Genomic DNA, 10,669 nt, shown 5'->3' with positions numbered 1-10,669 from the left:
CTTGGCTATTCAGTCTGTCCATGACGCGTCCATGCCTCACCCTTGTAAAGAGGTGGTGAGAGGGGAGATTTTGCCAAGCGCTTGGATACTGGAACCTGATGTAGTGAATGGAAGAGATATCACCAGAGTTATTTACATGGCGCAGGTAAGATTTTGCTGTATGTCCAACAGTGAACGCAAAAAGTTGTTACATCACAGACCTCTTAAGAGCCGGTAAGTAGCAGGACTTGTCGTCCTTACGCTATGCTGCAGGAAGTTTATGAACTGACCATGAAAGTCACCTCCACTTCACGCTGGTATCCAGCATAACGTACGGCAATGCAGAGCGAATCTTATCAGGACTGGGCTTAAGCACATGGTCAAGGTTTTACAGCATCTAAAGCTGCTCCCTTGGATACCAAGACTCTTTTCTAAAAGTTTATTAGCAATTTTAGAATGTGTTGCATTCTCCCATGGTGACCCAGTATGGAAAGTCATGTTTGCATTTTTATCTTGCTGTGCACAGTGGAAGTCCACCTTGGATTATTTATTTTCAAAATGCACGGAAAGAGTTGTTAACTTTTTCTAACTGAAGGCATTAATTCTTCACACTTAATAGCTACAGAAGAGAAGATTAGGATTCCAGTTAGGAGTAAGAAAATCCAGCTGTCCATTTATTAAGGATTCATCTGAAAACAGGGTCTCTGAGACAGTGGTACCAAGTACTTAAGTTTCCAGGAGAGAATACCATAATGTGTATAGTTTATTTAAAATGCTCATCTGAGAATAAACAGCATTAGTCCTCTAAACTTATCTATATAAACCACATTTTTCAGATACAATTTTTAAAATATTATCTTTAAATCATGGTAATTAGTACATGTATTTTATGATAATATGTATAATAGCTGCGCATTTTAATACTGTATATGGATTTTATATTGCACTTTAATATATGCATATACATTTTCATAACACTGTGTCTGTCTCAAACTAGTAATGTTACCTAATCTCAAAGTCAAAAGCAGCGTGGGTCATAGCTGCTGAGAGCACCATCAGACAGCAAAGCTTTCAAAGTCTGTGGAGCACGGGGAAGGAAGAGGTGGAACCACGCAGAAATGATGGCATTGGGCTGTAAACTGCTTCTGGGATTAACAGATACTTGCAACATCGGAACTGTCCCAGGCTAGAGAAGCGTTTTGTTCAGAAACAGGTACAAAGCCCAACGTGTGCCTTTTGTCTAATTGCTGCAGGTGGATCTTGGCGCCCCGGCGATCCCTGCGAGGCTCCTGAGTTCCATCGCGAAGCGACAGCCTCTGGTGATTGCTCGGCTGGCACACTTCCTTGCTAGTTAGCGCTGGGTACAAACCTGGACCCTCGGCAGCTGCAGCTCAAAGGTCACAGAGACACAAGGGTCTGTACGGGTAATGAAAATGCTGGCTCATACGACAGTCACAGTCAAGCCTTGCTTGAGGCGCCTAACTGTTGGACTATACAGAAATACAGATAGCTAGAAAAAAGGATCATTTTAGACAGCGCTGCTCAGAAGAAACCCAGCAAGTTTCTTGGGAAACCTGTCCTCCTGCAGACAGCTGTGGAAAACCTCCACGTAACAGCAAGAAGGGGAGCTGCTTCTGCAAAGAGCAGAGGAAGAGACTCGGGTTACGAGAGCCAGCATCCCGTGTGCAGAAGTGTATTATTTAATTCCTGCAAGAAAGTTTGGCAGCAGTCAGGAAAAGGCAGTGAAAGCAATCAAAGGTGCTGAAGTGGAAACAGGACACGGACAGCTTGAGACCCCTTACGAGCTCGAGTCGCAAAGCTACTTTGTGATGTTGAGGCAGGTAGCAAATGCAGAATCCCTAACAGTGTAGATAAGTCATAAGCTTAGCTAGCGGGCTGTCCTTCCCCTGGAGGAGCTCAGCACCAACCACACATCCTACACCCGGGACAGATTTTGCTCGTATACTTGCAGCCTGTATAAGGTATTTCAGATTGCCACTACACTATGCAACATCCGTGGAAATCACCACGCCTCAGGACACAGTTTCACTGCACTGCAGAATTAGGTGCTCTGAAATAAAGAAACCAAACCCACAGCTGCATACAGTGACATGTTGTCAGTAACGGGGGCTAGTACTGAGTAATCAGCTTGTTTCTAGAATTTAAATCCTGCAGATAAAAGTACCTCCAGCATTTTCCCCACTATGGTTTTTTTCTCTGTCAGCCCTTCCAGACTTTTACCCAAATGTGTTTGAGGGGAAAATCTGGCCTGGTCATAGCCCTGTCATGCTTGTTTGGTCATAACACGACCAGCTGTTGCACCGCAGCAAATACAGACTCTTCTCAGTCGGTTACCTCACGGTATTGCTAGGGAACTTAGTCCAACAGTCCTGCTGTCAGGCTTTACACGGTTCTTCCACACACCCTGTAGTCTGGTCACACATTCCTAAAAATTAAACAAAACCGCAAGCAACTCAAATATCTGAGTAACTTCATTTACTTCTTCAGCACAACGATAAAGAATCTCTTTAGATACCTTATCTAAGCAATAAGAGCTGCTACAATATGCTTTCTTTTGCTCAAAACCCCACGTTGTTCAAGACGCTGTTCCACTTCTTTAAATTTGTGAAGTGAGAGCTGTGTAATCAAGCATCCACCTTACCAGAGTCAGCATCTGCTACTTGAACACGGCTCCTTTCAGTAAAGATGCATTTTCCCAGCAGTCAGTGACATCAGCTGCACTTCCTACCTTTGTGGTCACGAGCCAAGAGCTGCTTTTACTATGGCTTTGCACAGGTGTAGTTTTTGGCTCTCAGCTTCTCTGTCACTTCCTGTTATTAATATACGAAGTTTTAAACGAGAAGACAGTACCTGTGTTAAATTGTTATTTCAGAAAAAGCGCAGTTTTGGGACACACCAGCCCCGTGTTTTCTTTTCTCCCCTAAACTATACCAGGTAGGATAACAAAACCTTTTACGTACTTACAGATTTGCTTTGTTTTGTCTTTAGACAGTCACGGTTACACGCGTAACGCCAATATATTACTGTTCTTTTTCGGTGCGGCTCAGCTTTCTCTTACAAGCCTGCCAAACTGAGTCATGGCATGGTTCACTTCAAGGGTCCCGCACCTTCCACAGCCCCCAAGGAAAAGGGGGCAACCCAGTACAAGGTTTTCTGCAACCAAGTGAGAAGACAGATTTCTTGTCCTAGAGACCCCCCCCCACCCCATTTTGGTGGAACCCAAGAAAGGCAGAGCAGACAAGACAGTATATAAAAGCCCCAGAAAAAAATGAGAAGAAACAGCAGCACCGTGTATTGGCTCTGTCCTCAGTGCTGCTTCCATGGATTTCTGGAGGAGGGACGGGAGGTCTTCCCACAATCCTCAAAAGCTTTGCTCGGTGCTTCACTTTTCCCCCCTTTTATTTTGGACATTCTGGCACTAGCGCTAAAGCAGGTTTTGTAGGAAAAACATCTAGGGGGACCGCTGCTGATAAACGATGCCAGTGCCTATGAAGGATAACGTCGTCTTGTACAGTGCATCAGATGTTTATTTTTATATATACATAAGATTTTTTCTATGTTTACAAATTAAGTTATTTATATACGCTTGTTTTGAAGTGTTTTTATATGCTATCAAAGCTAAGTTTTATTTTTATCAGTATTGAATTATTGTAACTTTTTTTTAATACAATATTCAATTGATACTAAAAAGCCTATTTATATGACTGTTTTCTTTTGCAAATGTAACATTTTAAGGTACCTGTTAACATACGGCATTGGTTTGTTTGGAAGGAGGAAATAAAAACCCAGCAGCCATCTAAATTGTTAATCTACAATGGGCAAAACCCAGCTTCCTGTAAGTTACTGCTGAGCAGTAGCTGATCAGACTGGTTGTACTGTACCACCTACTGCTGCATCTCTGCTCTCACTCAAGGTATTGCTATTTTCATATCCACAATAAACGGTATTTTCTACACAAGAAAACATGCCTCACATTATTTTGCTCCAACTATGCTGGAAGGAGAAATAACATATAAGGGCCAGCTTGTGATAGAGGATGTGCATCATCTCCTACTTTCTTGCTGAGGAACGTGCACGGAATGTGAATTTGCAGCACGAGAGTCAAGAAGCCAGTCACTGCTTACGAGCTGGGTTCCGTGACAGAGTCTTGTCCAAGCAAAGGGCTTCTTTGTTTTGAAACAAGGCACTGGCTGCCTGAGTCCAGTTACACAGCTCCTCTGACATGCACATTCAGAAGGAAATTAATATAATGCCATTTTTCTTCAGGTTTTTTTTTTTGAGAGTCATGAGTCTGCAGTAGGAAAGACTGACAGAAGGCAGGCCACACACTTGGACCGAGCTTGCCGTGAGCATTCCTCTCCCTCCTGCTCTCCTCCTTGCAGCGCTGCTTGCACTACAGTGAGAGGCAGTGCACAGGGAACAGGCACGAGGCTTGCAGCATTCACAGAGAGACGGGCTGACCAGCCCTGTGGGACCACGGAGTCACGCACGCTCCCGAGAGAGGTCCCACTGCTGAGTATCCCTAGGCAGAAGACGGCGCTCTACACTTGTTCCTAAGGCTGTTACAGCATTGGGTGTCTGGCTTTACAGAGCAACCAAGGCTGAGTACCACGAGATGCCCATGAACTACAGCACCTGCGTTAAGAGCACGGCAGCAGAGGTGTTTCTTACCTGCCGGTCCCCGCTGAAGAACTGACTGCCTTCTGCCCCGCGGGGCACAACTATGCTCTCCAAGCAGTGAAGCGCCCCTGGGGCCTGCTCACCTTTTCAATAAAAATTTCCAAGCATGTTGCATTAAAGGAGGACAATTCAGGTATGTTGATTCCATGAAAACATGGTCACAGTATCTGTGGAAGCAGTTTTATAATACCTACATAAAGCCAGTCCCAGAGCTAAGAGCACCTTTTTAACCATTACAGGTTACAGCTTCTTCCCCCTTTCACCACCACCCCCCTTGTATGACAAAAGAAAGATGTATTTCAGTATAAGCAGAGCAGCAGCAGCCCAGACAGGATTGATGACAGACCTTTCTCTGCCCCATGCTTTGTGGCAAGGCACCTTTTTGTAGCTTGCCCCAGTACTAACCGGTTACGTATTGACAGCCTCACACACGCCAGCACATTTAACCATGTTTATTATGACAAACAACAACTTCAAATGAGACCTGCAGCAGACTTCCACATAACAACACTCAGCCTCAGGGAGCAGGCGTGGTAGCATACAGTGTACTTGCTATTTCAGTCTGTATTGCCACGTCCTTGCTGCAGACACAGCGTGCCCACTTCTAGGGACCCTCTGCCTCAAGCACATCAGAAAACTCCTAAAATGCCACACAGATGGAACGTGCCAAATCTTTCAATGCAGTGCTCAGTAACCTAGTCAAGAAAAATCTCACTACAGTTCACACACTCTTGTTCCTCTACGGTTTCTCTCTCTGTAGCAGGTAAAATTTAACAAAAGCCACAGTTCTACCTAATTAGGTCTGTTTGTGGTTTTTCTTAAATCACTGGCTCCAAGTCATTACCTTTTCTCGCCTTCTACAAGGAAGAGGTAAGTTAATTAGCAAGCTGAAAAGCCCTGGGCTTCACTTTGTCCAGATGTTGTTCTTGTATAACACAGTATTTGCCTTCTGGAAAAACCTGCACCAATGGCACACACCTAGATAAACGGCAATAATATCCTCCCTGCCGCGGGGCAGGGGGCGGGCGGAAATCCCACGAGACAGCCAACGAGCACCTCATCATACTCTGCTAACCACCAGCAGACCCTACCACAAATGCCAGTTTAAGGAAACACTTGGGGAGGTGAGCAGGAGGTCACACACTTGGTGATGATCTATCCGCAAGGGCAGAAAACACCCACCGTCCTCCACAAGCACGGTTCCTTTCAGAACCGGCTCTCCAGGGGATGTCACAGTGGTTCTTCACTGCTTTTTCCATCTGCTCTGCCAGGCTGTAGTTTTCTTGCTGCGGCACTTCCTGTTTGATAAAACCCAAACTCAAGGCAAAGAGGACTATAAAAAAGTGAACAGCAGCAGGTGCCATTTATGTTCACATACTACAAAAGGGTCTTAAAAATACTGTCTTCAGTAGAAAATATAAACAGATATTTTCTCCCTTATTTCTATTAAAAAACATGGGAAATTACAAGTTCTGTTTCCAACAAGAGATGGAAAAACACTTAAGCATCTAATCCTTTAAGAATAATGCCATCAGTGTTCTGCTGGATATATTTAATATGATTTAACTTTTAAAATCAGTCTTAAAAAAATTAAAACCAAACCTTCAAAATTTAGCTTACAATAAAAAATAAATACAGGCTCTTCTCCACGTCATGCAGGTTCACCTCTTCCCTCCCCTGACAGTACCGTCTTTGTTAAAAGACGGCATGAGAAATCACATTAAGAGAAGAGCCACCAGGAAACCACGTCTCTGATCACGGGGTAATCCAGCTTGTCCACCTGAATTGATTCCTGGGTTTCGTCACAGCCTGCTGCTGCACAAATACAAGTGTCTGTGAGTCTAAAAAATGGCTGCTCTGAGCCACGATCAAGGTGCTTAAAGGACTTTTCTGACTTGGAGATCCCTTTGCTGATGTAAATCCTTCAGCATAGTCACCACAGCAAAACGTCCGTGAACAGAAAGACCAGTGCAGGTTCTGCAGTGACCCTTCCTCTGCAGCGTGCTCCCAGCGGAGAGCTCCCAATGCATTCAGAAATCCCGAGAACTCCATCGGCATCTTCACTAGTCGTTTTGTCCACAGCGAGTCCACCTCCACTAACTCTGCGCTGTCACGGTACCTAGAGATTGTCTGGTCAGCTCACAAGGGCTAGTCCTGGGCTCTTCCATATGATGTTCTGATATGAACACCCTGGAGAGCGTTTCCAGTTCTTTTAAGAAATCCTGTAACGGACAGATAGATACAAACCAGAAAACTCTTACTAACAAATGACCACAAAGGCTTGCTTAATTCTTCTAGTAAAGAAAAGAACTTTACAAGGTTAAACATGTTGTTGATAGTTTTCCAGTGCAGAAACTAAACAAGCTACAAAACTGATGGCAAAGATGAATGCCTGTATGCCTACATGTTCGCTCTCCCCTCTAAAATCCCCACCCCCTTCTCAGAACATACAGTGCCACGGTCTAAATCATTTCTCATCACCCATATGCAAGCGCTCACCAGCCTTGAAATACCGTCCAGTTTTAGGAAGGGAGCTGGGCGGTCTCCCGCATTTTGACTCCCCTCAGGTGGCAGAAGGCAAAGTGGTTTAAATGCAAGTCTGGTCAGTTAAGACAGTTCCCAAAATGTCATTCGCAGCTGGAACACAGCAAACGCATTCAGGCCAGACTCCGAGCTGCGAACTGAGCCGGCTGGTCTCCACACTGGTCTACAGTTTTCTTGGACATGTTTCCACTGCACGGGCAATGCTGAGATTCACACGAGTGCAGATTTCAGCCAACACGAGTAACAGGCACCCAGCCCTGCTGCTGCGCTGGGCAGGAAGGGGGAAGGTTATGGGCTTCATCTACATAAAACAGAGCTACAAGGATTGACTGTTGTCCTGGATGGAGTTTACCTGATTTATATATGTGCACAGACTAACTGGCCTGCACACTTTCACTGACTTATAAAATAAATGTTAGTATTACAATTCAACTGTCTAAAGTAAAAAGAGCTAAACTGCCTGTCCTCCTAGAGACTGGAGAATAATATACGCACCTGTACACTGAGGCCTGCAGCAACAACAGGCCAGTCTGTGTCTCTATCACCCAAGCAACACAAGCTATCCAACTCATTGAGTTATTTACCCAAATACCAACATAATGAAAAGCATGCTCAGAAGTCTGCCTGGTCATTTTTAAACTACATACAAACTAAAAATAAAAGTTATAACCAACTTATTTCTGTTATGCTGTCCTGGTTTGAGTTACAGCAGAGCTTATTCTGTTCAGCGATTTTACTTTTCAGCTCAGTCTCTTCTCTACAGCTGCACTTTCTGAAGTTAACGGTGTATTTTTGCAGACAGTGTCTGCTGCTAGAAGTGGTAATGCTTGATGTTTCCAGTTACTGCCAGGGACTGGGCTGCAGAAAGGCTCTGGCTTATTCTTGCTCCAGGGCAGACCCAGGTCACTGCTCAGCCCTGTGTGCCACGGTGGGGGTGCAGCAAGTGAGAGGCTGCACCTGCGGGGAGGAGCGGACAGGACAGGTGACCCTGAACTGACCAACAAGGTGTCCCATCCCATTGCGTCACAATCCGTGTGAAGCTGAGGGACCACAAGGGACAACTCTCTCTTCAGTGGCTGGTGTCTGATGAAGACTCTGTTCTGCCTTTGATCCCAATCCGTGCATCCCTGAATCCATTCCAGAATCCAGCTCCTAAATCCTGTTCCTGTCTGACGCTGAGTCCAGCCTGGGACTTCCCCAGCACCTGCCCACAACGTCAGTGGTGACGGTGACGTGGCTGCCATCAGGGCAGTTGGGTTCAGTATTGGTTTTGTATTTATTTGTATACATTTTATTGTGATTATTTTCATTAAAGCACATTTCTTTTCCAGTCCAGGGAAATGGGTTAATAGGGAGCATCTGTCATTGGTCTAGTGGCCAACCCCGCCCTAACCCCAGCATTTTCATTAAAGCACATTTCTTTTCCAGTCCAGGGAAATGGGTTAATAGGGAGCATCTGTCATTGGTCTAGTGGCCAGCCCAGCCCTAACCCATGACAGCTCTTGATGTAGCTTTACTTTTCATTTCATTTCTTGTTCACACAACAATCATTACTTACTGAGGGCCAAGGGAGCTCTTCGAGGCTATGCAAGCAGCTCTCTATTTCACTAGTTCTCATTAGTCCGTTTTCTACAAGACTATGAAGCATGAATAGGAACAAATCCCACTGGAGAACAGAAAAAATAGCAACAACATGAAAAGAAGTGGATTTTGCATTTGTTTCTTTATCCCTATAGAATTCAGGTTTTTCTTTTTTGATCAGAATATGGAGAAAAGGAGCAAAAAATGAAAGCATAATATTAATCTGGCTGTGGCAATGATGGACATCAAAGAGCAACATCCAAAATAAGTGAACAAAATTCCTTTAGTTCATACATTGTAACCTACCATAAAGTCTCAAAATTTCTAATTCTCAGTTTCCAAACACACCAAGTATTTAATTCCTGGGTGCTCAAAAAGAGCTTGAAAAATGTTTTTCTTACTTTCCAAAATAAGCTGGTTTTAGCTTGCAACTAAATAGGACAATTTCCAGCTTCACAGTGGAGGATCTTAGGATAACGCCAATATGCACGCGAAAATGAAAGCTGATAAAACACACACAAATGCAGCCAAAGCCACGTGCGTTCAGCCCTCACCATCTCCAGGGCCAAAGGGGCCGTTTTGCGGATGTTCCTAAATTAAACTGTGCCTTCCCAAGAGCCCCCCCGAGCAGAGCCCGCTGCCTCATTCACACGAGCACTCAGTTAACACCGCGGGCAGGCAGAGCTCCCCCACGATTACATCAGGCCTGAGGGGAGAACTGGCAGCTCACAGATCGCAATAAGCTTTACCTCTCGCTGTTTAACTTCGGCAAGATAACCAATGTTCTTCTTGCTGAAGATCAGCTGCACAGGAACAGGTATCCCAAAGTCCTCCTTCCACACAGAAAGCAGAAGCTTTAGAAGGCCGTAAGTGGGGTTATTCTTTACACGCAGCCTCTCAGAGCGCTTCTCTGGAGACTTGATCCTGAAGTTCAGAGGAACACGATCCGACACTGTAAGAAAAGGAAGAAAGGTGAACATCTGTAGCTGCATTATTCTCCTTTTACAGTTATCATCTTGGTCTAACAGCACATTTTGCATAGCAGGTATCTGAACAATCAATGAAGTAAAAGACTTGGTGAGTGTAAGCCAGTGAACCCAAGAGGACTGCAGTTTAGAAACACGAAAATTATGAGCTTTGAAAACATACACAGACGTATTACGAAGGAAGACATTTACACTACTCAAAGTATACTATTTGCCTGGCATACATTCATAGGTCTTGAAAGACGACTCAACAGAAGTCAGCCTAATGTTTAATAAAAGAGGACCCAGGTGTTACTTCCAGAGGGCAAGAGAATAATGTAGTAGAACAATATTTAGATCTATAAACAGATTAAATAGTTGTTCATTGTTCTGACAGGAAGACTGGCATAACTTCATACAAACGAAAGCTGGATAGTGTTTAACTGCAGCTAACATACACAGAGGGAAGACACCAGATCTTCCCTGGCACAGTCTGGTGGCGATACAGTCCCCTCCCACTCAAGACCTGAGGCGACTTCCCTCCCTCCCCTCAATCCCCGCTTCCTCGGCATGAACTAGTTACTGACGTAACTCAGGCACGGGTTGTGAAGGGCACCAAAGCAGACGCTAAGTCCCCTCTCTGCTGTGCCGGCCCCGCTTTCCAGCCTGCACTGCTCCCCCTGTCACTCGGGAGATGGTCACCACCTCACAGCCCGGTACAACCGCACTTGCGTCACGATCACCTGGTACATCCGTGCTTGAGTCCAGGCCAACAGCGGGCTGACACCAAACATCCGAAATCAACAACCTCTGGGCCCGCACGACTGGCAGAGATTACCAGAATATTCTGACGCCCGAGGCGGGCCAGAGCGGGGAAATACCTGACAAAGGTCAATCTC

The 10,669-nt window shown here is 45.0% G+C and overlaps 2 protein-coding genes across 2 annotated transcripts in view; one reads left to right on the top strand and one right to left on the bottom strand.

Moving 5' to 3' along the window:
* STARD9 (StAR-related lipid transfer (START) domain containing 9) overlaps positions 1–1,334 on the top strand; it is a gene marked incomplete at its 5' end in the record, with an annotated part of 21,049 nt that extends 19,715 nt beyond the window's left edge. The window contains 2 exons of the mRNA XM_010143404.1: positions 1–145; positions 1,233–1,334. The exon at positions 1–145 is cut by the window's left edge and continues 14 nt beyond it. Of these exons, the coding sequence (XP_010141706.1) occupies positions 1–145; positions 1,233–1,334 (247 nt within the window). The remainder of the gene's footprint in view (positions 146–1,232) is intronic.
* Positions 1,335–6,776: 5,442 nt separating this feature from the next.
* CDAN1 (codanin 1) overlaps positions 6,777–10,669 on the bottom strand; it is a gene marked incomplete at its 5' end in the record, with an annotated part of 32,593 nt that continues 28,700 nt past the window's right edge. Inside the window, 3 exons of the mRNA XM_010143403.1 lie at positions 6,777–6,902; positions 8,783–8,890; positions 9,555–9,757. Of these exons, the coding sequence (XP_010141705.1) occupies positions 6,777–6,902; positions 8,783–8,890; positions 9,555–9,757 (437 nt within the window). The remainder of the gene's footprint in view (positions 6,903–8,782; positions 8,891–9,554; positions 9,758–10,669) is intronic.

This window comes from Buceros rhinoceros, unplaced genomic scaffold (assembly GCF_000710305.1).
Source record: "Buceros rhinoceros silvestris isolate BGI_N320 unplaced genomic scaffold, ASM71030v1 scaffold16569, whole genome shotgun sequence".
Lineage (NCBI taxonomy): Eukaryota > Metazoa > Chordata > Aves > Bucerotiformes > Bucerotidae > Buceros > Buceros rhinoceros.
This window is presented reverse-complemented; position numbering and strand designations above follow the sequence as displayed.